The following is a 27,614-nucleotide window of genomic DNA, read 5'->3' on the forward strand; positions in this document are numbered from 1 at the left end:
TCACACTCTTATGTGAAAAAAAGAAAAGTGTGCATGTGTAGAAAATGTCTGAAAGTTTACATAACAAATAGTTCATCATGGTATCTTTGAGGATTAGAATAAATCAGGAAAGGAGGAAAGCAAAACTTGAGTGTAATTCAATTTCTACATCATTTGTGTTTCTACACAGAGACTCTGAATACACTGGAAGTGCAATTTTTTTTAATGTGGCGGGATAAAGGTTTTCAAGTTTTCCTGATCCATCCGTATTATTATCTCAGAATTGCTGGCATTTCTTGCCATCTTCGGATCTACAGACATTTGAGTCAGGGGGCCATTCTGGACGGAGGAGATAATAGAGCAGAAGTGAAGTGAGAAAAAAGGAGAGAAAAGATTTTCTCTTTTCTCTTCAAAGAGGAAACGTCTTTGGAATGGGAACAACTCACAACCAAACTTTGGGGAAAGGATGTGATGGAAAATGAGACAAACATCCTACCCCTGTGATGAGAAGGATTCACTGGGCTGGATGGAGGGAGGTCACAGGTGGCTGGACAAGGAAACCAACTAGGGAGAAACACACACAAGTGCAGAGCAAACACCCCGAGGCCACTCAGCCTGACTCCATGCAAACATGTGTCCAGCAGACAGCCCTTCACCTGTGGCTCCGCAGCAAGTCAGGTACCTCGGGAGTGCCAACTCATTCTGAGTCCATTATGCCTGCCCATTCATAAACTGCTGTCTAACGTGTGAGGAATAAACTCTAAATGTTTATGAGGAAGTTGGGGAAGGAGATTGAAAGGTTACTTAAACGGAAAAAAAAGAATTTCAGGAAGGCAGGATGGTAGAGAGACAAAAAAAAAAGACCTTAAAAGATAGAAAGGATTTGCCAAAGAAGAGAAAGAAAAAGAAATGATTCCGAATGGGTTAACCTGCAGCTAGGAAGTTAAGGAAGATGATTGATGGGTGAAGACTATGGAATAAAGTGAATAAAATTTATCAGAAGTTGCTGAGACTATGGTAAGCAGCATGATTATCAAATTATGATTGGCTGCAATGGCATTCTAGGGGGACACTAGGAAGGGGAAGCAAATGTTCATGAGATGACAGTGGCAGGTGGAAAGTTGTTTCAGGGGAAGATCAGTCTTGCAGAGGGTGTATCAGAGGAGGGCAAGTGTGAGCAAACAAGGAAATACTAATTGTATACGATTCGTTCACTGAGTGCACCCAGCCCCGTGGTCAGCCTTGAGAACAAGCAGGACTTCAGGTACTGGAGCTACATTTCAGTCATCAACACTTGAGAAGACACCCTTAACTCAGGTCTTCTCTTCAAACTCCATCTTTCCTTCTTGACCTTCATTTGGCCTCTTCCCTTACCCTCAAGCTCTGCACTGAGGCCACAGAGCAAGACGGGTCACTAGTGTCCTCCATCCCCTGGCGACTGTGGTTCACATCAGTGGAGTACCAAAGGCAATAACCAAGTAACAGACACAAGAGTGTATGAAGAAGAAGAGATTCTGATAAGGCTTTCTGTGACAGTGTGGGCCGAGTTGGCTGTATATGCCTGCTATCACCTGAATGATGAGCAGCCTTAGGGGCGAAGTGCTCAGAAGGCAGAGCCTGGCTCTCTACAGGCTCTGCGTCCTCACAGGCTACTCGAAGACCTCAGTTGCAGCTTCGGCCACCAATCTCTCTCCCTCTGCCTACTCACAGTTTTTGAAGTCTTCTTTCCTCCACATTTCTCTTGAGAGGTGAAGGAGGAAGATGAGCTTCAGGCAAGCTCAGACTCCCCTGGGATCCCAGCAGGATGCCTATCATTAACCTCCCACCTTCTAGGAAGCTCCTAAGATCTCCACACTTGGGGGAGTTTTCATTTCATCAGTGCTTCAAATTGCTGGCTGGAGATGGCCTGTTGAAAGGTGGCTAAAAGCAAGTAGGAACCTTTGGGCAGCCTGGCCCTTCTCGACTGTCAGACATCTTCAGGGATATTCTAGGAAACATTGCTTGTTTTAGAGAAGGGAGGGAAACAATCCAATTGTCCAATAATGCTTGAATGGAAAATAAATGATGCTATACGAATGTGATGAAATAATACCAAACAGTCAAAAATAAAAGACCTAGATCTATATGGATTCACGTGGATAAATCTTGAAAACATTATATTGTTTGAAAGAAAATAAGATAAAGAATGTTAGATTATGATAACAGGTATGTAAGTATTTAAATATTTAAATCAATTCAACATATTGCTTCTATATATAGAGATGCAAGAAAATAAACTTTATCCAATGAACACATTATTTACATTTAATATGTTCATTTATCTAGGAAACCCAAAAGAACCCACCGATAAACTAGCAGGAACTAATAAGACGGTTCAACAAGGCACACACATACAAGATGAATAAATTTTAAAAGTCAATCACGCTCCTCTATACTGGACATAGCAAATTAGAAACTGTAAAAGAAAATAAGAAAAAATAAGATCTAAAAATTTTCACAAGAGCCATATAAATTACTTAGAACTAAGCATACGTAAAAGTAAATAAAACTGACAAACTGAGTACGACCACTTAAACTCCGCCCAACCCAAGGATTAGAAAACGACTGTTCTTACTTTATGAGAACACGCCCTCTTCCTAAGTAGCAGATCAGTACGTGAGAGTGAATCAAAGAAACACAGCATTTGAAAAGTCAACTAGGCCAAGCCTCTCGATCGCACAGACAGAAGCTGAAGCCCAGACAGGTTGAGTTACTTGGTAAAAGGCCCAATGTCCTGACTCAAGGACTAGCATTTTTCACTCATTCATAAGAAACAATCAAATTCAGTACCTTGGAAAGAGATGGGAAAAAATGAAGAAATCAATTATATAGTTACTCATCTTTAAGTACAGAAATAGCTGTGACAAAATTACACGTATTGAGGGAAAATTGAAGTGCAGAGTTTAAAATGTCAATAATCCACAGGGAAACTGGAGACCATTTAAAATATTCATATTAAATCTCTATATAAAAGACATTAAAAGATCTCCACTCAAAATGTTCATTTTATAATAGATATGGTATGATACAACTTATAATAGATATGGTATGAACCTTTCCCTTTCACGGGAAAGCTTCGGCTGGGAAACAGGAATTGTTCTTGAAAACGGGGCCTGTGCTATTGCAGACACTGTGCTCAACCTAGGTCCACCGAATGCTCTGATGTCCTCACTGCGGTCACGGAATTCCACTGTGCGCCTGGCAACTTTGCAAACATAACAGCCCTGGTGAGCACTAGGCAGTACTGCTGGTTCACTAAGTGGTACAAGTTTTTCAGCCATTTAGGAGACTTGACTATTTTTGTTTGTATTGAATCATTTCAACGGATTGCCCAAGAGCCAAGAAGGGCCAACCTGTAGGAAAGAGGAGGAGTTGGACATCTCTTGAGGCATCTTCTAAGGGAGACTTCTAGTTGGTACCATGAAACGGCGACAAAAGAGGAAACATCTGGAAAATGAAGAGTCCCAAGAAACTGCCGAGAACGGAGGAGGTATGTGGGGGGCAACTTGCTGGGGCACATGGGTTTCTGCCAAACTAAACCTTCTCTAGGATGGGGGGGACTGAGAACGTGTCACCTGTGAAGCAGGGAGCGAGAGACCTCGTCTCACTGAGGCTGCCAAATCCATCCGAAGCGTCCCTGTGGTGTGAGACGGCACAGAACGGCCAGATGCCCCTGGGAGATGGGAGGTCAGCTCTGCTGGTCTGGGGGCTCTCTCCTGGGGCTGCCGGGCCTGGAGCTTTGTCGGACTCACAGCAGGCTGCATCCTGCTTGCACAGACCTAGAGTTGCATCTTTTCTCAATCCCCGATTTCTCTCTTATGCTCTTGGATCTTTCCCTGGGGTCATGAGGTGGGGGATGTGAAGGATGCAAGGATGCTGAGAGAGACCCATGAGTTGCTTGGCCTCTTTTACCAAAGTGGAAAGAGAAGCCCCATGAGTTGAAGGCCCTGTTGAAAAGTATCTTGACAAGTGGAATGCAGTTCGAAAGAAGATTGTTTGTCAAGGGATGGTGTCATATTGAAAGCAAGGAGGTTTTATTCCTTCAACAGGAAGAATTTCCCAAAGGAGATCAAGGGAAGGGAAGGGTTTTCCAGAGACTGAGACCGCGTGAGCGGGGGTGAGAAATGTCCTCAGGGTCCTGCGGGGAGCTCTGAGAGCCACGGGCCACGGGGTGCCTGCGTGCATTAAATGTAGGCGAGTAGCTTGCCCTGGGCGCAGGTGCTCACACCAGAGTTCCAGCTAGAGGCCTCTGCCCGAGATTAGAGCCCAGTAGCTCCTACCAGGCCCAGGACACTTGAGACTGTAGGGTGGGCCCTGGCAATGGAGGTCTAGACAGCAGGCAGATTTCCAGGCAGTGGCTGGGACAGGCTGGGGAAGGCAATGACTGCCCCTAGCCATTCAGAATATTTTTCTCTATGTTTCTGTGTGTGTGTGTGTGACTGTATCTGTGTGTGTGTGTGTGTGTGTGTCATAGTGCAGAGATTAGCAGGATGAATGGGGGTAGAGTGCTTATCAGATATAAAGTCTGCGTGGTAAAATTCTTGTCACCCTGCCTGGACGTGGGTGACACTCGGTGTACATAAGAGTGAATACAGAATTCTTGTTAGGGGTGTTTTATGAGACAGTAACTCATACACCCATGTACACTCTGATACAGCAAAAATATCACACACCCCACATATAACTTCCTTAGTAAACCACACACAGCACATAGAGGTATATACACGCATCCCTCCTATACTACGTTCTCATACAACCCATCTGTACCACAATCCTGTCCTCCAACACCAAACGCTGGAGATGAGATATGTATATAGACACACACACTATATATATAGGACACACACACACAGACACACTATATATACATGTATCTGCTCAACTGTCGCACAAACACAGCTAACTTCAGCCATCGCTAAATACCTCTATAAGAACCAGTCACGTGTCATACACACCACACTTGTAACACATTCTTGAGTAATGCCAGACCCGCTTTGTACAAACCACAGTAAACCACAGTCTCAGTAACCCATGTCAGGGTTGCCAGAGAAAATATGGGCTATCCAGTTCAATTTGAATTCCAGATAAACAACAAGTAATTTTTCAGTATCAGTATGTCCCAAATATTGTATGGGCCATACTTACACTAAAACTAAGTCAGGCCAAATACTGCATGGGAATACTTACACTAAAAAATTATTCTGGGTTTATCTGAAACTGAAATTTAACTGGGTGCCCTGTATTTTTCTTCGCTTAGTTTGGCAACCCTTATATACTTACCAGCAGCTCAGGTATTATATATTTATTGTATTTTTGTTTAGTCTGTGTCTTCCACTACTAGAATGTGCAGCATTACCAGAGACTAGAACAATGGAAGAGTGCCGGATACACAGGAGTAGCTGCTTACTGAATCTTGGTGAATGAATGAATGAACACACACCATAAATACAAGCCACACCATGTAATGAGGAAAAGTTACATGTCCCAGAATTCCTGACTTGTGAACAGAAACCATGCACACAAAGTCCACAGACACAGATAAGACACATCTGCACCGTGCTCCCGATGCTAACCCCACACTTACCACAGACTTAACTGATACACATCACTCACTCTTCCCACATACTCACAGTCACCACCGAGGCCTACATTACCAACTAGACAGTGAGAGAATAAGTATTGATTGGAATTAAATCCTGGAGGATCCACTGGGAACCACACTCTCAACTGTGTGTATTCACTGCACCTGAGACGTGTCACACACTCAGTAAATATTTGTGGACAGCGAACTGATGAACCCACCCTGAGCCTTTCATTCCTCCCTCAGGAATCTCGAAGTCACAAGAGGATCCCCCTCACCTTGGATCCACTGTGGTGGCCCAAGGCTGCAGCCCAGGGGCAGGGGAGGTCTCCTCTGCCCCTAAACACTTCTCCTGTGCTTCTTCTCCGCGCAGGCTCATCTATGCCGGTAAGGGCGTGGGGCTCCTCAGGTGAGGGGGTGCTTGGCTGTGAGGCAGGAGGCACACAGATCCCAGGGAGGCTGAGAGGAAACCCAGGGTCATCAGAGGTGATGAGGGCTCTGTGGAGGAGCCTGGGCAGGATGGCTGAGCTGTTACGAGGGCGTGGATGCCAGCTGTGTCAGGGGTGGGGGGCGGGTGTGAATCCTGGTACTACCATGGTGGGGAAGTCAAGGAGCAGGGGCCGGAAAGGTCTGGACTTGAGGTGGAGGGAAGAGGGACCAGATTAAGCATCTTCAGAGGAAAATGTAGGGTTTCTCTTTGCCTTTGCTTCCAGAGAAGGACAGAGTTCTGCATCATAGTCCTCCAGCCTGAGAGCAGGACCATCCAGCTCAGGTCCACACAGCTCACACACACATGCGCCCTCCAGGCACAGCCCTTCTCAGTGCACACATGAACCCCAAGCACGTGATCCACAGTACTCTCCTCCTGCACCACCGCCCCATTCCACAAGGAATGCACCACCGATATTCCCAAACTCACACTCCTCATCATACACGCATCCATCCGCATCCCTCACATACCACAGTCCTCACCACTGTACTCCACACCCGTGTATACAGACACCGCTCCAGTATCCCCCAACACGCAGAAAAAAGCCCACAGATGACACCAGATACACCACTGCCTCCTACGGCCAACAGACACCAAGCTCACAACATAGCTATTCCGTGCCAATGTCCCTCTCTCGTCTAACACACCTGCTCCCTCAGCTTCCGGCATGGCCCATGCATGTTATTATGTTAATAATTTCCTTTTTCAGGAATCCGGAGATCACATCGAGACACTGCCCAGCCTACCGCACCCCTAGCCCAGGTTCAGGAAAAAGGGGAGACCGCTCCCCCATCACACTGTGTCTCCTCCTCACCCTCTTCACCCTGTAAGAACGATCTGCACACAGACAAAGAGGAAAGGGGCATGAAAATATACTACATGCAGGTACAAGTGAACAAGGGTGTCGCTGTCTCCTGGAAGACAAACAAACCCTTGGAGTTGCCTGAAAAGCAGCTGACGATAGAAGAAGTGACCCTTCCTGAGGATGCGTGCACAGTAGGCACTTACCCCTCTGATGTGTCCACCGAAAACCTCCTGTCTGACAGTGAGCCCACTGGGGAGGAGAAAGAGTATGAGGAAGGGGCAGAGCCAGGCAGCCCATCAGGGTCACCTGCCGTCGAGGAGACACCCAGGGCCAAGACACCGGACTGGATGGTGACCATGGAGACTGGCTTCAGGTGCATGGCCTGCTGCCGGGTCTTCCCCACATTGGAGGTCCTCCAGCAGCACGTGAAGTGCGGCGTCCTGGAGGGCTTCAGCTGCCGTATCTTTCATCTCAACATGGCCCAGTGGATGGGCAATGTGGAATCCGAAATCACCCCGAGGAGGAGGACAAGGAGGACGAGGAGGACGAGGAGGAGGAGGAAGAGAAGCAAGAAGGCCCCAGCCCAAAGAGACCCCGTAGGCAGGCTCTTTCCTCTCTTTTGATTTCCACACAGCAACTGAGATTCATGGGACAGAAGATCCTGGAGACGGTGTGGTCTTGGAAGAGGTAAGGCTTGAGGCTGGCAGTCTTCTGAGCCTATGTCACGAGGGCCCAGAGGAGTCTAAGGGAAGGGGCCGCACACATGTGCTGGTTGACCTAATGGCTCTGCAGTTGCATCAAATGGGACACACCCAGCACTAACAAAGGCATTGACCTCTGTTGACGTAAACAAGAAGGTGGAGCCTTTTCCTAGGAGTTTTCTCAGGGTCTGCACGATGGACCTCAACTCTTAGAGGACGTACTGCCAGCAGCTCCTTCTCGGCAGAGAGAGCCAGGAGTGGTCTCAAGAGAGGACAGGGGCCCTTGCAGGACCAGAACTTTGAGGTCTGAGAGCCTTGGGCCTGAGCTGAGATCTCACCCGGACCACTGGACCTAGCCTTCTGTGACAAAGGGGAATAGGAAAGAGAGTCACGTGGAAATGAGGTCCCCCGAGATATGGAAATGTTCCAGCACCTTCGTTGCGTGGTAGTTGATCTGGAGCCAAGCTCACTGTGGTGTGTGTGGCTCTGAGCATTAAGGCAACGCTGGAGGGTAACCCTGACCAGCAGAGCTTGGAGAGCTTCTTGTCTCTTCCTGTTCTACCTCAGTTGTTTTATCCCTTCCAGGGAGAAGAAAGCACCCTCGGGATAGTTGGTAGTAAACCAGGGTATATCCTCCCTCAAGGGGACCCGGCCTGCCCTTCATTCAAGATGCTCTGGAAATGGGAACTGACTCATGTTATCGAAATGGCTGAGGGAGCACAACTCCCATGTTGATTCCGGTCAGACATGTTCATCAGACCTAGAGCTTTTCTCCTGATTCAAATCAAGTAGGGTATTAGTAGACTTCCCAATTATTTCAGCCCTAGAGATAGCACATGAGCAAATATAAAAAATCTCTGTGTATCAAAGCATTCTAATGAGCCCTTTCATTTTGCTGTTCATTGTGAAAAACACGCTCACTTTATCTCTGCCAATGAAGTGTTTCCACTTGACCCATGATGCCCCACGATCCCATTAGCCTCACTGAATTTAGGGAGCCCATTATGATGACATACTTTCCCTCTCATTCCTGGCCTGCAGAGAAGAGCAGCTACAGAGCATTCCAAGACTGCTAACGCTCCTCTCACCAATACGTTTCTTAAACCTCTGGCAAAGGAAGTGTCCTCTGAGCCCTCCCAGGGCACATAGGGGGTTTGGGTGAGCAGATCTTATGTGATAAACCCACTCCAGTGGTCTGGCATTCCTATGCCTTTGTAAACCTTCTACAATGGTGGTTCTCAGCTGGGGACACTTTTGGTCCCCCCTCCCAGGAAATATGTGGCAGTGTCTTGAGACTTTTTTTTGTGTGTGTGGAATGCGGGCCTCTCACTGTTGTGGCCTCTCCTGTTGTGGAGCACAAGCTCCGGACGCACAGGCTCAGTGGCCGTGGCTCACGGGCCTAGCTGCTCCACGGCATGTGGGATCTTCCCGGGCCCTGGCACGGACCCATGTCCCCTGCATCGGCAGGCGGACTCTCAACCACTGCGCCACCGGGGATGCCCCTTGAGACTTTTTTCTTTAAGGAGCTGTGTTATGAATGAGCCCCACGTGGCTGGTGCACACGGATGTATCAAGGCACTTTTTTTTTTTTTTTTTGGTATGTGGGCCTCTCACTGTTGTGGTCTCTCCCGTTGCGAAGCACAGGCTCCGGACGCACAGGCTCAGCGGCCATGGCTCACGGGCCCAGCTGCCCCGCGGCATGTGGGATCTTCCCGGACCGGGGCACAAACCCGTGTCCCCTGCATCGGCAGGCGGACTCTCCATCACTGCGCCACCAGGGAAGCCCTCAAGGCACTTTTTATTGTTACAACTAGGGTGGCAGGGAAGAGTATGTGCCACTGGCCCATCTTACATTGCACAGGGCAGCTCCCAACAACAAAGAGCTATCCAGTTCAAAATGTCAGTCATGCCAACGTCAAGAAATTTTGCTACAACATACTTAGAAAGTCCTGGCATTTTGACTTTAGCATACGCTAACTTTGGGTACAGGTGTCAGTCATTTGAGCAAACTGTTGAAGGCATTCCCAGGTAGCCAAGCTAACACGCTGAGTCTGGAATGGGTGTTGAATGCACTCGTATCAACAAATCCAGCCTAACCCAATATTACATTACTCCCACCTGCTTCAATACCTACAAAATCCACACACATTATTTCTCAGGTTTCTATTGATATAAATCATACAATTCCTTATTTTAGCAGAGAGTGTCTCCTCATGGTCATCCTTTATACCCGGTGGGTACCCACCCCTTCCCTGCTCCCGTCCCCATTTCAAGGACTCTAGTCTGATTACTAGGTCTGGAAAAACGAGAGGTAGTGGAGGCAAGTCTTGAGGATCCACAGACCCCTGCAAGGAAACTATCTCAGAGTAGAGGCAGACTTCCTTCTAATAGCACAGCAGGCTCAACTAAGAGGTCACAGGTCAGAGGTCACAGGCCTCAGCTTTGTTGGAATCTGCCCATGTATTTCCACCTCAAATTTCCAGGATTCTACTCCTTCCCACTGATGCCCTAGGACATAAGAGAATCTACAAGGTTGTGAATCAATGTGTTGTCATTCAGCCACTGACTGAATTTGACTTTGGATCCCCTTAAAAAAATAAATAAATAAAAAGGAAGGAAAGAAAGATAGAAATGCTGATTATAACAAGTCCCCCAAAGTGTTGCTATGTAGCCAAGCTCAAAGCTAAGACAGAAAATCCCCAACGGTAAAAACAGATTTTGAGCTCAAGCTATCAACTGGGAGTTGAAACTGAAGGCCCTACAAAGGCCAATGGAACTGGATACAAAGCTAAAGATTTAGTCTTTAGCATAGGTGGGAGTCAAGGTTAGAGGAAGCCATGCACTGGGAGTGAGTTGTGAACTACTCAACACTAAGAATGGAAGAGCAGCTCTTTCATTGAATGTGAAGAAAGAAACAGGTAGTCCCTAGTTGCTACCACTGTCTTTGAACCAAACTAAAGAACAAGGTCAACCAGAAGGGCAGATATGAGAATCAAAAAGGAAACCTCTCTGGAATCCTCACTGAACCAAGTCTAAGTTCTGCTCTACTTGTGGTCTTTCACTTACAGAGACAAACCTTTTGGGCTTACCACAGGGGATCAACAGACTTTTTCTCTCAAGGGCCAGAAAGTAAATAGTTTAGGTTTTGTGGGCCATCAGTGCTCGTCACAACCACTGAACACTGTCAGCACAATGGGAAACACTCAAAGATGGTAAATAAATGGATGGGCCAATAAAGAGCTTTTATGTTCCAATAAAGCTTTAAAGGCAATGAGCCAGGTTGGGCTCACAGGAGGTAGTTTTCCAGCCCTTGACTTAACTCACTAAACTACAAATTACCTTGAGAGTTGGTGGTTTGATATCTACCAAACCAAACCAAACAAGAAAGCCCTAGGATTTCTGACGTCTAATTCAATGCAATTTGAGGTAGCATGGAATTTACATACACATGTGAAGGTGTGGTCTAGGAAACCAATCTTGGAAACCTGCCTCTCACATTAAATACATCTTTTGCTGAGTAAAGCCCTTTAACCAAGTAAGTGTTAAACATCAGTGAAATGACTAAGAAGTAGGAAATGGTATTCAAACCTCCTCCTTAACAACTTGTTCCCATCATTCTAGGTTTCTTCCCTATGCACATTTTTCCTTAGGGAATCGTTGATAAATTTTACCTCTAAAACTTACCTATTTCCACTATCTTCAGGATTTGCCCAATCACTGTTACTTTGTAAACAATTTTAAAAAGTTTTTTTGGGGGGTAAGTTCCTTTTTCCCCACAGCTAATGGTTCTCCGTGTCATAGTGTCTGGAGCGACCCAGCTACTTCTCCAGTCAGACCAAGCACTTGAAAGGACAAGCCGGTACCCCGAGCTATCCATCCATTCACCCAGTAAGGAAGCCTGATGAGGAGAACTAGGATGTGTAAATTTCTACTGTTGGAATTAAAACAGAATATTCTGGGCTGCATGGATTTATCCTAAACTTCAAATGCATTAATTATAAATAGACCGTTACACTGACTACTATTCTGTATCTTTGAATAACCATATACATTTTTTCTTTTTATAACTGATTTCTAGAGGTCTATTCCTTAATTTTGGCCATATATATGTATACCTCATGATGATAGGATTTCTTACTGTGAGGGATTAATATGTTCTTAGTAATTTTTAATATTATATTTTACATTATTTTACTACCTATGTTACTATAAAAGTAACAGTATTTTACTGGAAAATTGATGCTCAATGAAAAATTTAAAATATGGAAGTTACATGTGGAAAAAATCCCTGAAAATCTTGCCACTGTTTACCTAAGGGTGAATATCCCTTTACAGATGATAGGATGCATTAACACACACACATACATGTTTGATTAAGGTATGTGATGTACCTACCTAAAATACATTAAACTGTTACATGCTTCTGTCATTAAGTTTAAGCCATCATTTTAACAGACCTGTTATTACATAACTATCTTAAAATATAAAGACATTCCTATTGAATATTTCACTTTTACAAAATTTAGTAACATTGACATGCTACTCACCTTTTCTATTTGAATTTCCTAATTATAAGGTCCTATTCTGTGATTTCTATATCAAAGGGACGCACGTTCTATGTTTTGATATGTACTCAGCAACTTCACTTTGAAAATCAATTTTTCAATCCACCGCTAGGAAAAAGTGTGCAAGTCAGTCATTGAATAAATATGTTTGATGAAATTACCAGATTTCAACAAATAATTTTTTTCTTTTTATCTCAGTCCAGAGAGGAGTAAGGAGATAGAGAACTTGACAAAAGTAATCTACTTCAAACAGCCTCTTTTCTCTACTTAAGAAGTCTTGATGAAAGTAATGCTAAAACCCTTGGGAGACAATCACATCAAAACCTAGACGGAAATGTGGTGAATAAGAAACCAACGATCAGTTCATTTACTAAGAAATGTTTGTCCTCTGTCACTGTCATTAGTAACTCTTTCTGACACTTAAACCTCTGCCTTGACATTCTTGAAAAAAGGGTCAACAGTATGCTTTCTGTATTGCAAGATGAACAATCCATTTTCAGTAAGTCTATACTGTCACAAAAGATAACTAAATTTGTACTGTATAAGATTCACAGAATATTAGATAGACGAAGTCCAAGATAAGATCCAACTTGAAGCGAGGCTGGGGGGAGACAAATGGAGCTCATCATAACAGGACGATGCCACATTAATATTACAAATTGCAATACTGAGTGGTTTTCTAACACTTCAAATTTTTGTCTCCCTGAATTACTTTTAAGGCCAGATTTAGGTTAACTGCTCTGAATACAAATTTTTATGAAATTTTGGAGGGGATTGCAACATAATTTTCAAAAAGTTTTTCCTCATTCATTAACTGAACAAATATCGAGCACCTACAAAGTAGCTGACAATGTTCAGACTGTAGATTCAGAACAAACGTCGCTGCATTCGTGGCATTTACGTTGTAATGGGCATACATTTTGGCATGTTCATCATACTTTTGTACAAGGCCTGCTAAAACTCACACTAAGGCTTCTCCCCTAATATTTAATAGAGGTCAAAGTTCCAACTTACTACACCATTTACCAGAGTTCTCTGCCGTGTGGCCTCCTGACTACTGGGACATGTTGAGCTATGGCTGAAACACCGACTTTAATGAAACAAATGATTTTTTTTTTTCTTTTGAACTTGATGACGGGAAGAATTCACATGACACCTGAGTTGTTTTTGTTTTTGTTTTACTCATTTTATGGAACTTTTCTCGTGTGTGGGCTCTCTGATGGTCTTACCACTCCTCTCACTTTTATAGGATTTATCAGCAGCATGGATTCTGTGATGAACTGTTAGACTGGAGCGCCAACTGAAGCTCTTACCACAGGTCTCACACTTGTAAGGCTTCTCCCCTGTGTGCACTCTTTGATGAGACTGTAGCTGTGAAGGCCGACTGAAGACCTTACTGCATCTGTCACATCTGTACGGCTTCTCTCCAGTGTGGACGCTTTGATGAAGCTGAAGACTTGAGGCCTGAATGAAGTGCTTCCCACACTCCCCACACTTATATGGTTTCTCTCCTGTGTGGACCCTCTGATGCATGTCGAGGTTCAGGCTCCACTTGAAGCCCTTCCCACACTCCTCACATTTGTATGGCTTTTCTCCAGTGTGGACTTTTTGATGGGCTTGAAGGTGTGAACTCCGACCAAAGCTCTTCCCACACTCTTCACATTTGAATGGTTTTTCTCTGCTGTGGACTCTCTCATGGGCCAGAAGATTTGAAGCCTGCCTGAAGACTTTCCCACACTCCTCACAATTATACGGTTTCTCTCCGGTGTGGATTCTGCAATGAATTTTAAGATCTGCTCTACGACTGAATCCCTTCCCACACTCTTCACATTTGTATGGTTTCTCACCGGTATGGATCAGCTGGTGGATCTGAAGTCGTGAACTCTGATTGAAGCCCTGCCCACACTCCTCACACTTGTAAGGTTTCTCTACACTGTGGGCCTTCTGATGGATTTGAAGATATGAACTCTGACGGAAGCCCTTCCCACATACCTCACATTTATAGGGCTTCTCCCCTGTGTGGACAACCAGATGAACTTGATAATGGGAGTTCCTCCTGAAGCTCTTCCCACACTCATTACATGTGTATGGTTTCTCTCCTGTATGGACTCTTTGATGTGCCTGAAGGTTTGAACTCAGAGTAAAGCCTTTACCACACACATTACGTATGTATGATTTCTCTCCAGTGTGGACTCCCTGATGGGCCTGAAGACTTGAAGGCCGACTAAAGCCTTTCCCACATTCCTCACATTTGTAGGGTTTTTCTCCTGTGTGGACCCTCTGATGAATGTATAGATTTGAGCTACAAATGAAGCCCTTCCCACACTCCTCACATTTGTACGGTTTCTCTCCCGTATGGACTCTCTGATGGGACTGAAGGTGTGAATTCCGACTGAAGCTCTTATCACATGTGTCACATTTGAATGGTTTCTCCCCAGTGTGGACTCTCTGATGGTCCTGAAGGTGAGAGGCCTGACTGAAGGCCCTCCCACACTCCTCACAATTATAAGGTTCCTCTCCCGTGTGGACTTTACAATGAATAGTTAAGTGCTGACCTACGGCTGAAGCCTTTCCCACATTCCCCACATTTGAATGGTTTCTCTACAGTGTGGACTTTCTGAGGAGTCTGCAGCTGTGAGCTCTGACTGAACTCCTTGCCACACTCATCACACTCACTATGTTTTCCTCCCGCGTGAACTCTCTGATGAATATGAAGAACCGAGCTGTAACGGAAGCCTTTTCCACACTCACTGCACGTATGAGACTTCTCTTTTGAGTGCAATTGCTGGTGAAGATCAAAGGTGGAGAGGTCGGTGAAGGTTTCTTTACGTTCATTACACTGGTAAGGTTTTTGTCCTGTGTGAATCATGGTATTCTGATCCAGTGTTGAAACCCTCGTGCTATCTTTTCTATAATCACTGTAGCCGTAAGATTTTTGACCCTTGTGTACTCCATGAGCATCAAGGTGGTGTGAAATCCAACTGATGGTGTCAACATCCTCTTTACACTGACACAGTTTATTTTTCATGGAAATTTGCTGGTGTCTATTCTGATCATTCTGTGACTCAGCCAATGAAGTTTTCCTCCAAGAATCCTGGGCTCTCAAAGTTGCAAGCCTTGCATTTCCAGTACTACTGGGATCACCTGCTTTATCATTTCATATACGGTTCTCACCTTCAGAAATTTGAATAGAGTCCTGCCCCAATCTGGCAGGGGGAATCACCTTGTTTGTGGAACTGACAACTATTTATCATGGAGTCTTGGCATCTGGTTAAGTCATTTGCAATTTGTTGCCAGATTTGCCAGCAGGCAAGCTCTTCACGTGATCCTCTGTCTTGAACGGCCCTCAACTCACTTTGATTGTTTTCTTCTAGAAGGACAGAGAATTCAGAGATGTGGACACGTGAAAGCTTTGTTCAAAGATTCAAGATTTTACACTTAAGACACAGTGTGAGACTTTAATGAGCCTCAGGATGGTTCAGCTTATCTTTCGCACGACAAATGAAGTTCTCTGGTTTATATACTAACAGAAACCAAGAGATGGTCTGTTAAACTCCCAAATACTTAGCATTAATGAAACCCATTTAAAACCAAATGACTACTCTGACATACTATTTAAATCATCTTTCAAAAATTACATGTCATTCCTACCATAACACAGTATCAATAAAGACAAGCATTTTGCTGTGCTCACAGCTTTAACAGTGCCTAGCAGTTAGTCAGGGCTCAAGAAATGCATGCACAGGTGAACTCAGTTTGATTTCTAGGATTCTCTACAATTCTGAATCCCAGGTTAAGTTTGAACCAAGTCAGAGAAGCGAAACAGCTTTTACAAGTCAGGTATCAGATACAGGAAAAGGACTGGAAAGTACAGTTTTGCTTAAGTTGAAAGGCTGCACCCGAGGCGGCAGCACACCAAGGGGGTTAGTGCTGAGGAGGATATGAAAGGGGCTAAAAACCGGGACTGCCCCGGTGGCACAGTGGTTAATAATCTGCCTGCCAGTGCAGGGGACACAGGTTCGAGCCCTGGTCCGGGAAGATCCCACATGCCGCAGAGCAACTAAGCCCATGAGCCACAACTACTGAGCCCACGTGCCACAACTACTGAATCCCACGTTCCTAGAGACCGTGCTCTGAAACAAGAGAAGCCACTGCAATGAGAAGCCTGCGCACCACAACCAAGAGCTGCTCCCACTCACCACAACTAGAGAAAAGCCCATATGCAGCAACGAAGACCCAATGCAACCAACAATTAATTAATTTTAAAAAAGGGTCTAAGAATCAGTGGGGTTAAAAAAGAGCATGAAGACCTATGCACTGGATCCTTCTCAGGCATTTGTGCTGCCTAATATGTTCCTCCACTCCCCCTGCCAAGCAGGAGTCAAAATTTAGAGGCTAGGGAAGAATGCTGTCTCTTTAAAAACAGCATGGAAAATTTTTGGACACAGATACATTGGTCTTTAACAAGAATGAGTTCCAAAGTGAAGAATGGGCTTTATGAGTGAGCTGGGAATAAATTCCATAGCCTGTGATAAGTATTGAGAAGAAACAGACTAGAAACTATTAAAGAATGATCAAAGCACTCAAGGTGACATTATCTAAAATGCCTTCTACAAGGTACATACAAATGCACACACACACACACACACAAAATGTTTGTAGAGCTAACAAAGATCGATTTCTTATTAGTGAGGTGGGCTTTGGAGGAGGCAAATGGGACGCAGCGGGGCAAATCTTTTAAGGGAAAGGCTAACTCACCAGCTGGCTGTTTTCTGAGACCTGTTCTCCCCTGGTATAAGGGATAAGGAAATAGAAATTTCTTTCCTTCTATGGGAGGGTTACCTAAGAAGTAGACATAAGAATCCTCATTCCAAACACTATTTCCTCCCCAAATGAATTTGCTCTGCTACTGAGAGCTCAAGGAAAGTCACAGGGAAAGCATTTTACTCAGTTTGGTTATAATTACAGGTTCTATACATATTTTTTGTGCAAGTTGATGAGGGCCAACTTGTACAGAAAGGCAAACACACACATACACACATCATGGGCACCTGAGAAGTTAGAATTAGGCTAGGAATTCATTTGAAGACAAAAAAACATTTAGCAATATCCCTTATTCACTCGGATTTGTTCACCGCCTACTAGCTATTTTCATGGAAGGCTAATTTCTCTATCCATTAACTCATTCGTTTATTCAAGAAATATTTAAGAGTTCCTGTCATGTACCAAGACTATGCTAAGCACTGAGGCTAGTGAGCAATAAACATATAACAGCCCGAATTCCTCCTGCACTCCTGGATTACCCTCCAGTGGAAGACAGAGAGGTGAGAAACGGGTGAACAAAATGTACATGAGTGAAACGCTTAGAGACAAAACAAGGCAGGGCAGAGAGAGTAAGAAAGAGAGGACTGTATTTTCCATAGGGTGGTCAGAGGACAGCCACCTCCTCATCTTTAAGGTGACTGACTGAAAGAAGTAGAGGCCTAAAAGATTACAGGTGAAAGAGTATTCCAGGCAGAGAGAAGGACCAGGAAAAGGCTCTGTGGCAGAAGCATCCTTTGCAGGTCTGGAAAAGATAGGGTAAGAGGGAGGAGAGGTGGTGTATTCAGGGAGGTGGTGGAGAACGAACAGCAGCCCACAGAAGGCTCTAGAAGCCACTTTAAGTGGTTTTTATTCTAAGTAAAAGAAGCCACAAGAGAATTTTGAAACAAGAACATAACCTGACTTAAAGTTACAAAAGATCACTTTGCCACCTAAAGAACAAACTGTGGGAGTAGAAGGGTGGCAACAGGTGACCAGTACAAAGACTATGCAATAATCCTGGAAAGAGATTTCCAACTGGGACCAGGTGATGGGCAGCACAGGGCTGGTGAGAAGCAAAACAGATAGAGAGCTAACCACAGGAACTCACGGCTGCTTGGTTCTCACCTAAATTTCTATCTGGGTTGCTGAATTCATCAACCAAAGCCTCTCTTCTCTTTCTATATGTTTTGTATCTCGTTTGAAGAATGAGAACATGCAAAGTCACAAGTTCACATGAACGGGCTAGAGCGAAAGTTTACTAGAAATTTGAGTTCCAACTGCATATTCAAGGTATTGAAAGCTGTGTTTTTCAAACTTTGTATCACGACCCACTGAAGAAACAGCATTTATTTCACAACCTAGATACACAGGTAGAAAAGTATACATTACTAAAACGAAGCTTGAATGACCTATATCTAACCAATGTCTCCTTTCATGAAATCTGTTCCCACTGGCTCTCACACCACTCATGCCATCGCCCAGAGTTTCTGCTGCAATGTGTTGTACTCTTCCTAAGAAACTCTGATATTTTCTATACTATTTTATTTCATTAAAAAATCACACGTAGGGCTCAATAAATTGGCTTTATGATCCACTAATGGCGGGGAGGGAAATCTGAAGAAGAATACACAAGGTACAGCAAGATACTGTCGATTTACAGTTCTTTTACAAAATAATTGAAAAGGACCTGAAACACACTGTTTGGAAAGACCAGAGACATCCTCTCGTGTCCCACAGGAATTGCAAAAGTCTGGTCCCCAAACTCAGGGAACCACCTCAAGAGGCCCAAAGCCTTGAAACACCAAGGTCACAAAGACACTCGCAGAGAAAGGCTGTCCTCACCCACTGAGACCAGGTTCCGGAAGTTTTCCACCATCACATCCTGGTACAGCTTCCTCTGGGCCGAGTCCAGCAGCCCCAGCTCCTCCTCTGTGAAGGCCACGGCCACGTCCTTGAAGGTCACCGCCTCCTACGACAAACAACACCACCTCAATCTTATACCCAGTGGCCAGTGGAAGAGGGGCAGCCCCGAGGAGACGAGGAGGATGGGAAGTTGCTCCGGCTCCTGTGAGGTGTGCAGACTTCCCAGCACCCCCTCCTTCCATCCTGCCAATGCCACACACTGACTTTCCTCAGCCTCACCGGACGTGCAGCTATGAAAGAGAAAGCTTTGTGTATTTACCTGGGGCTCTCAGACAACTCATAAGTAAACTCCCTAGAATTCTAACCACTGGATCCTGAACTAAAAAGCTTTCACTCTTTAATTATTATTGCCAAGTGCCCCAGAAACAGTTACCAATTTAGTCCTGGCAGTATTTGATGGCACCTGCTTTCTCACTGAGGTGGGAACCAGCTGAGAAGGAGTGTTATATGTGGAAACTAACCAAAAGGCCGTGCCAGGTCTCTGAATGAAAACTCTCTCTTTCCCCGTTCCTGTCTTTCGCTTGAATGCAATACTCTGACTCCAGACCCTTGGTTTTCTGGGTGAGTCTGAGTTGGTTCCTCCTTTTCTCACAACCCCGATTCTTTATATTTAAAACAAAGATGAAACCAAGCACCTCTTTATACAACTGTTCTGAGCTGTCTATGCAGTGACAAGTGCTTTAAGTACCACTGGACTTTTTCAACTAAGGTCATGTATTACTCTGATTAGAAAAAAATATAAGATGGAAAAAGAAACAAACCAGTAAATAAAATACACAAAGGGTCTGACTCAAGCATGGGGAAGACTGAATCTAACTCTGGTCGAGAGAAAACTTCTAACAATACATGACTTTTTCTGCGTGAAGCAGCAGTTTGATCCTGCTGTGCTCTGCCGTATTTGGATATTCTACCAAAAAACATCCAAGGCACCACATGTAAAACATACCTCTTAAATTCTGAATACCTAAACCTACTATGTTAAGGGCAAAAAGGGGCAATATTCTTCAGAACAGATATTTTGAGAAACAGGTTAAATCAGGAAAACCGTCACTGTAGTGCTCCTGAAACAGGAGAAGTCTTTAAACTAAATGTCTGTGAATAAAGCATAGTTTAAAAAATAGGTGCAGGGCTCCCCTGGTGGCGCAGTGGTTGAGAGTCCGCCTGCCGATGCAGGGGACACGGGTTCGTGCCCCGGTCCGGGAAGATCCCACATGCCGCGGAGCAGCTGGGCCCGTGATCCACGGCCGCTGAGCCTGCGCGTCCGGAGCCTGTGCCCCGCAACGGGAGAGGCCACAACAGTGAGAGGCCCGCATACCAGAAAAAAAAAAATAGGTGCATAAGTTTGCAGGAACATGATAAAACAATTAAAAGTGAATGTTAGCTAGTATTAAATGAAAAAAACAATTTAAAACTGTATCTATGTTATAAATACAAATACACATCCATGAATACATATGATGAAGAGATTACAGAAATATAAAAGCAGCTAATTTGTAAGCAGGTAAGCAGTAGACTGGAAGATGTCCTTCATTTCCCTTAATTTTTCTTTTACTTGTAAAATTAAAAAATGATGAAATAAAACAAATTAAAACCGAAACCAATTACATTTAACAGGAATTTTAAAAAAAGCACACATGGCACACTCAGTTCCTCATATGCTTAGACTCTCCTTGAAAGAGAAAACCCATATGGAACTATACCCAATATTTCGTAATAACCTATAAGGGAAAAGAATCTGAAAATATATGTATATATATGTATAACTGAATCACTTTGCTGTACACCTGAAATTAATACATTGTAAATCAACTATACTCCAATCAAAAAAAAAAAAAAGAAAAAGAAAAAAGGAGGAAAACCTGTGTCCAACCTGAGTACAAAAATGGCGTTTTTAACAGCAAGAAAGGCAAGCTCTACTCACCTGGAATGTGCTCATTTTCTCTCTCCTTCTGGGGCAGTGCAGAGTCCTAGCAAGACAGACAGGGAAAGAAGAAGTCAAACTGGAAACTGGTTTAAAGAAAAAGAAGTCACTAACCCACGTGGTGCTCATTGTGAATTACCAAGGCTCCCAGTCCTCGGGGTGGCTACAGCTGACTATGCTTGATGAGCAGAGCCCCACGCAGATACCAGATGCCCCCGTGAACCCCCTCAGTGGCTGTGTGAGGAATGACCTGCCCAGCCATACACAGTGGCCCCCTCACAGGGTGCCTGCAGCTTCCACAGGGGTCATTCTTATTCTGGGTATGGTGTAAACAGAGACCATGTAAGTCAGAGTAGGTTTTGGAGTCAATATGCATGGGCTCTGATCAGGCTACGCCATTCACGAGCAGTGTCACCCTGGGCAAGTTATTCACATCTCTTCGCCTCAGTTCTGTCCTCTGCCAGTAGGGGAGAACACGGGCATCCACCTCGTGAGATCGTCATAAGGTAGGAAGCTCTGAGAACACCACTGTCAGGGTTTCTTATTTCTTAGCAACTGCGGTAAAGCAGATGATATTTTAGTGAGAAATTATCCTTAGAGATGTGATTTCTACCAACAGAAGACTGTCAGACATGTGGAGGTCCTACGTTGTTGCCCTGTTATGTGAGAGTCTTTATAGACTTCCGAAAATCTCTGCTTGTCTTCCTAAAGATTTTGTGACTGCAACAATAATATTTAAATTGACATGGACAACTTTTTACAAAAGGTATAAAAAGACGTTAAGTTTCTTTTTAAACAGGAAGTACCCTTTTGACAATTATGCACAGAGGTAAAGAGAACTAATAAAAGCCAGGATTCTGCAACAACAGTAAAAAATAGTTTGACAGTCCATACCTAATTCAAATGAAAAAAAGACAGGAATCTGAATTGTAATTATATCATTATAAATATAGGAAAGTTTAAGAAATAAATGGGAGACTTCCCTGGTGGTGCAGTGGATAAGACTCCACATTCCCAATGCAGGGGGCCCGGGTTCGATCTAGTACAAAAGATGGCAATGATTCCACTCCCCAAAGCTTGGGAGAGAGATATCGTCACAACTTCTAACGACCTCCATTTTGACTCTACACTTGCTAGCTGTCTTCTGCTCAATTCAGGATTCTGAAAGGGGCCCTGACAGTTGACAATAATTAGTGGGGGAATAAAATCATTGGACTAAGTAGGCCTTTGGTGAATCCAGCTCAGTTTTATCTGTGACATCCAGCAGGGTCAATTTCCTCGGCCTCAGTTTCCAGAAAAGACCCTCTCTTGAGCTTCTCGAATTTTCAGGTGCATGTGAATTACTGCGGGATCTTGTTGGAACGCAGCCTCCTGGACCCCCTACGCAGAAATTATAAATCAGAAGGTCTCGAATGGGGCTCAAGGCTGGGCACTTCTATCCAAGTGATGCCAAGGCCGCTGGTCTGTGGACCACAATTTGAGTAGCCCTGCAGTGTAACATCAGTCCCACAAAAAACAGCCTCCACTACACAGAAACATACACAAAGAGTAACCAGACAAAAAGGCACGAAAACATTAACAACTGGTATCTTTACATCCTAAAGTTACAGATAATTAAAATTTTTCTTTATGTATATATCTGCATTTTTCCATAATGATTATGCTACTTCTATGATATACATATTATTTGAAATAAAATAAATGACCCAGTTGAGAAAACTATCTTAAAAACTCATAAAATAGCCTACACCTTGCTCTCAAGGTCCCCACAATTAAGTCCCGACCTCCTTTCATGATATGATTCTAGCCAGTACCCTATGCTCAAAGAGAATATACCAAAGGGATTAGCAAACTCAGCTGCTGGACTCAAACTGCCTGGGTCCCAACCCCAGCTCTGCCTCCTACCATCTGGGTGAGGATGGGCCAACAGGGTTGTGTTCCCTGCCCCCAGCTCCTCAGCCTTAAAGTAGAGAAAACAGCAGTACCAATTCACAGAGCCACCGCCTGATGGAAAAGTGTTCATTTGCATAAAGCTTTTAGAATGGAAATTAGTGACCAAGGCTCAGTTATCATCGTTACCCATGTCTCATACGTTCTACAATTTATAGGAATACCTTAAGGAGAAGAATGCCAAGTCCTACTCACGTGGGGCTCTGTTGCCTCTTCCTCCGTGCAGTGCTTTGTGAGAAGCCAGGGCTGGGGAAGGAAAGGAGACTGTGAAATACCAGGGCTGTGTTTCCATCCCCACTAATTCATACCGCACCCCCTTCCGCCCCCGTACCAGCTACAAGTCCTCTCCTCCCAAAACAGGCCAGGAGTCCAGGACAATTCAGCTTCCTGGGCTCACAGAATCCCGCTGCGAAATGGGTGCCTCCCGAATTAGCGTAGTATTAATACCAACAATGTATCAGGCAGTTGTAGACCTTTTACTTGTGCTATCTCGTTTCTTCTCACAACACTATATTAACAAGGCGTTCCTTTTTCCCCCCTTTTACCGAACAGCAACGGAGGCACAGAGGAGTTAAGCAACTCACCCAGTGTGACGCCGTATGAAGCGGTAGGGCTAGCTCATAGGTGGGGGACGGGGTCAGGTTAGGGGTGAAGAAAACCGGGGAGACCCTCAAACCCCAGGAGGCACGACCTGAGCCCACCCCATCCCGGGTACGTTACCAAACGCAAAGAAGCTCCGCCCGCGGGACGTACATCACCACTCCAGGCCCTCAAACCTCCGCTTTTAGCCGCTCCTCCTCTTTCTCCCCAAATGAAAGGTCTGCAAAGGGGAAGCTTGAATGGGTCGTGAAGAGCGGACCTGAAACACCGTCATCAGGCAAAACATGGCTGCTGCGTGTCCTCCTGGGGCGGAAGTGCCTGCGACTAACCCGGAACTCCTGGACCACATTTCCCAGAATTCCGCGGGTAAACCTTTACAGCGAGGCGTTACTGTAGCTGCAGTATATGGGACTACACGAGTTTACGAGCTCTGGACTACATGTCCCAGAATGCAAGGGTGGGTGCGGGGGTGTCTACCGGCACGAGCTCTGGACTACATGTTTTCACTCTGGTTTTCACTTTCCGGAATCCCTGAGAAGGTCTCAGGCCGTCTTGCCGTTCTACTGTGTAGGCCTCAGAAGAGTGTAGATTCTGTTCATTGAAAGGCGTACAAACTCAGTAGAATTTTGGACGTCTTCCAGAGGCTAAGCGACATAAAAGCATTACCAGCCACGAAGGCTTCCTGGTAAACCCCAAAGAGTTTCACCATTGGAATAAGGGGAGAAGGAAACTGGGCTTTCTTTGGCAGGGACTGAAGCCAAACGCCAAAACACCTCATTCCCTGAAATTGTGTAAAGGTGAACGTGTTTTGTTAGCATCTTACAACCCGTGCAGAAGCAAGGGAAAATCCTTTCTAGAGACAGACATCAACATCCTAGGTCTCAAGTTATTTCTGTAATTATAAAATCTGTGACATTGCTATTTGACCAAGTGAACTTTAAGGGGAAGGAAAAAGCATTACTTGACATACGGAGGGACACTTCACAGTCATAAAAGTTTCAAATTCTCAGAAACTAATAACTTCAGCTGATACTTTATAAAGCAAACATTGACAGAACCATGAAGAGAAACATTCAAATTCATAATTGGATCTGGAGATTTGAACACATACATAGAGGGAAATGTTGAGCCTTAAAAGCATATATTAAAGTAGAAAGGGGGGCTTCCCTGGTGGCGCAGTGGTTGAGAGTCCGCCTGCCGATGCAGGGGACACGGGCTTGTGCCCTGGTCCGGGAAGTTCCCACATACCACGGAGCGGCTGGGCCCGTGAGCCATGGCCGCTGAGCCTGGGCGTCCGGAGCCTGTGCTCCGCAACGGGAGAGGCCACAACAGTGAGAGGCCCGCGTACAGCAAGGAAAACAAAAACAAAACAAAACAAAACAAAGTAGAAAGGAAGTTGAAAATTGATTCAGAAAACATCCATTTCAGGAAATTAATAAATGAATAATAAAACTGAAGAAGGCAGATGGAAAAATATAAGATCAGATGAATGAAATACAAAATAAAGTAGATCCCACACACCCCCACAAAACAGAAATTAAAGAAACAAACAAAACAAACAAAAAAAGATCATCCATAGTATAAACAAAGATTTTTTCAAAAATGTGTTCCAAATTCTTTCAGGAGAATATCCTCCAAGAACTATTCCTGACTTAAGCCAACATAGCACACAGGATTTCTTTCCACTACAAGTAAAGTGAAATCCTGGATATAGCATGATGAAATACGGTAACATGATTAAGTTTTATTTATTCACCTCCTGTTCCCTATGGCACCCTCCACTCCCTTCTCTACCCCGTAAGCTACCATTCTAATTTGTTTGATGTGTTTTCTTTTGGGTGTGTTCTTGTGCAAAATGTGCACTTGTGTATAGTTTCAATTCATATAAATAATATTGTGTCATAAAATTCATTCTGGTGTTTATTTCCTTCATTCAGGAGTATATTTTTAAGATTCACCCATCCAGGCTTCCCTGGTGGCACAGTGGTTGAGAGTCTGCCTGCCGATGCAGGGGACGCGGGTTCACGCCCCAGTCTGGGAAAATCCCACATGCTGTGGAGCAGCTGGGCCCGTGAGCCATGGCTGCTGAGCCTGCACGTCCGGAGCCTGTGCTCCGCAGCGGGAGAGGCCACAACAGCGAGAGGCCCACGTACCGCAGAAAAACAAACAAACAAAAAAACATTCACCCATCTATCTAATTTGTTTCATAGAGTTCCATTTTCTGCACCCACATTTTACCTGTACTCTTCCAACTGCCATGCCAATGATAATAAAATAAACATCTTCTTACATTTGTTTATAGACGTATCTGAGAATTTCTTTGGAGTACATACCCGAGGGAAATTATTTCATAGCAAATATGTATACCTTAATAATATAGCCAGATTGACTTCCTGAACGGCTACACCAGTCCAGATTATCAAAGAGTTGCACGTCAGGTTTTTGTGCAACTACTTACCTTCATTTGGACGACTCATCACCATTTTGCTAGTGTATTAAATGTATAGTAGTATCTTGTTTTAGTTAAATTTCTCTGATTTCTAATAAGTTTGATCTTTTTTTCAAATGCTTGGTAGCTTCATCTATAAGTGTCTACTTACAACTTTTGCCCCATTTTCTAATGTGGATGCTATCTTTTTCTTCCTCATTTCTATTACATATTCTGATTATTAATACCTTTTCAGTTTTACCAATTACAAGTATCCTTTCCTAATTGGGCACGTGTTTCTAAAATTTTTCTATTGTGTTCTTCATGGAATAGAAATCTTTAATTATAAGATAATCAACCAATAATTTCTTCATATCTGTGCTTCTGAAACTCCTCAGGTGAAAAAATATATTTCTACCTTTTAAAAATTAACTTTCTAGACTTATCTTTCACATGTAGGTCCTTTAAATATTTTGGAGTCTATTTATGTACATTTTATTACATGGGATCCACTTTTATTTTTCTCCAAGAGAAATTCTTAAAAATAGTGATATTCATGGCTTGAAGGTTCAATATTACAAAGATATCAGTAATCCTCAAAATGATCTATAGGCTCAATCAAACCCCAATAAAAACATCAGCATTTTTTCCCTTGGAAATTGATGAGATGTTTACAAATATTATGTGGGAAAGCAAAGAGCTACAAGAAGAGCTGGGGGCTTCCCTGGTGGCGCAGTGGTTGAGAATCTGCCTGCTAATGCAGGGGACACGGGTTTGAGCCTTGGTCTGGGAAGATCCCACATGCCACGGAGCAACTAGGCCCGTGAGCCACGTACTGAGCCTGCGCGTCTGGAGCCTGTGCTCCCCAACAAGAAGCCGTGATAGTGAGGCCCACGCACCATGATGAAGAGTGGCCCCCACGATGAAGAGTGGCCCCCGCTTGCCACAACTAAAGAAAGCCCTCGCACAGAAACGAAGACCCAACACAGCAAAAATAAGTAAATAAACTCCTACCCCCAACATCTAAAAAAACATAAAAATAAAAAATAAAAGAAGAGCTGGGACAATCTGAAAGAAGAATGAAAAGAAAGATATGAGTCACATTAAATCTTACTATAAATCTACAATATAAGATAGTCTGGTGTTTGCTCAAGGATAGACAAGATAATACACATCAAAATCCATGTTGAAACAGACATTATAACAACGTGTAAAAAGAAAACACTGCAGGGAACTCCCTGGTGGTCTAGTGGTAAGGATTTGGTGCTTTCACTGTGGTGACCCTGGTTCAATCCCTGGTCAGGGAACTGAGATCCTGCAAGCCACGCAGCACGGCCAAAAGAAAAAAGAAAGAAAAGAAAACACTGCAGCAGAGAGGGGAAAGAACTCTTGTTAATACAGTTGATCCTTGAACTAGGGTTCAAGGGGGTTAGGGGTGCCAACCCTCTGCTAAGTTGAAAATCCAAGTATAACTTATAGCCAGTCCTCTGTACGTACATGGTTCCTCCATAATCGGCAATTCTGCATCTGAGGATTGAACCAACGTTGGATCGTGTAGTAGTGCAGTATTTACTATTAAAAAAAAAATCCTCGGGCTTCCCTGGTGGCGCAGTGGTTGAGAATCTGCCTGCTAATGCAGGGGACACGGGTTCGAGCCCTGGTCTGGGAGGATCCCACATGCCATGGAGCAACTAGGCCCGTGAGCCACAACTACTGAGCCTGCGCGTCTGGAGCCTGTGCTCTGCAACAAGAGAGGCCGCCATAATGAGAGGCCCGCGCACCGTGATGAAGAGTGGCCCCCACTTGCCACAACTGGAGAAAGCCCTCGC

At 44.3% G+C, this 27,614-nt stretch overlaps 2 protein-coding genes across 8 annotated transcripts in view; one reads left to right on the forward strand and one right to left on the reverse strand.

Moving 5' to 3' along the window:
• LOC309797350 (uncharacterized protein) overlaps nucleotides 1–23,601 on the reverse strand; it is a 76,893-nt gene extending 53,292 nt beyond the window's left edge. For 4 of the 7 annotated variants that reach the window (XM_082645938.1, XM_082645937.1, XM_082645941.1 and 1 more), the window contains exons 1-4: nucleotides 23,478–23,578; nucleotides 22,953–23,003; nucleotides 20,808–20,853; nucleotides 18,806–18,932 (exon numbers count right to left, since the gene is read on the reverse strand). In XM_082645938.1, the coding sequence (XP_082502064.1) occupies nucleotides 18,806–18,932; nucleotides 20,808–20,853; nucleotides 22,953–23,003; nucleotides 23,478–23,512 (259 nt within the window). In that variant the 5' untranslated portion in view covers nucleotides 23,513–23,578. Of the gene's footprint in view, nucleotides 1–18,805; nucleotides 18,933–20,807; nucleotides 20,854–22,952; nucleotides 23,004–23,477 lie in introns of all 7 variants that reach the window. The other 3 variants (XR_014292603.1, XM_082645942.1, XM_082645940.1) reach the window with 2 other exon arrangements.
• LOC309797347 (protein FAM170A-like) overlaps nucleotides 1–27,614 on the forward strand; it is a gene marked incomplete at both ends in the record, with an annotated part of 518,827 nt that overhangs the window by 465,202 nt on the left and 26,011 nt on the right. The window lies entirely within an intron of this gene.

The sequence above is a fragment of the Mesoplodon mirus genome (assembly GCF_964341445.2).
Source record: "Mesoplodon mirus genome assembly, contig: HAP1_SCAFFOLD_330, whole genome shotgun sequence".
NCBI lineage: Eukaryota > Metazoa > Chordata > Mammalia > Artiodactyla > Ziphiidae > Mesoplodon > Mesoplodon mirus.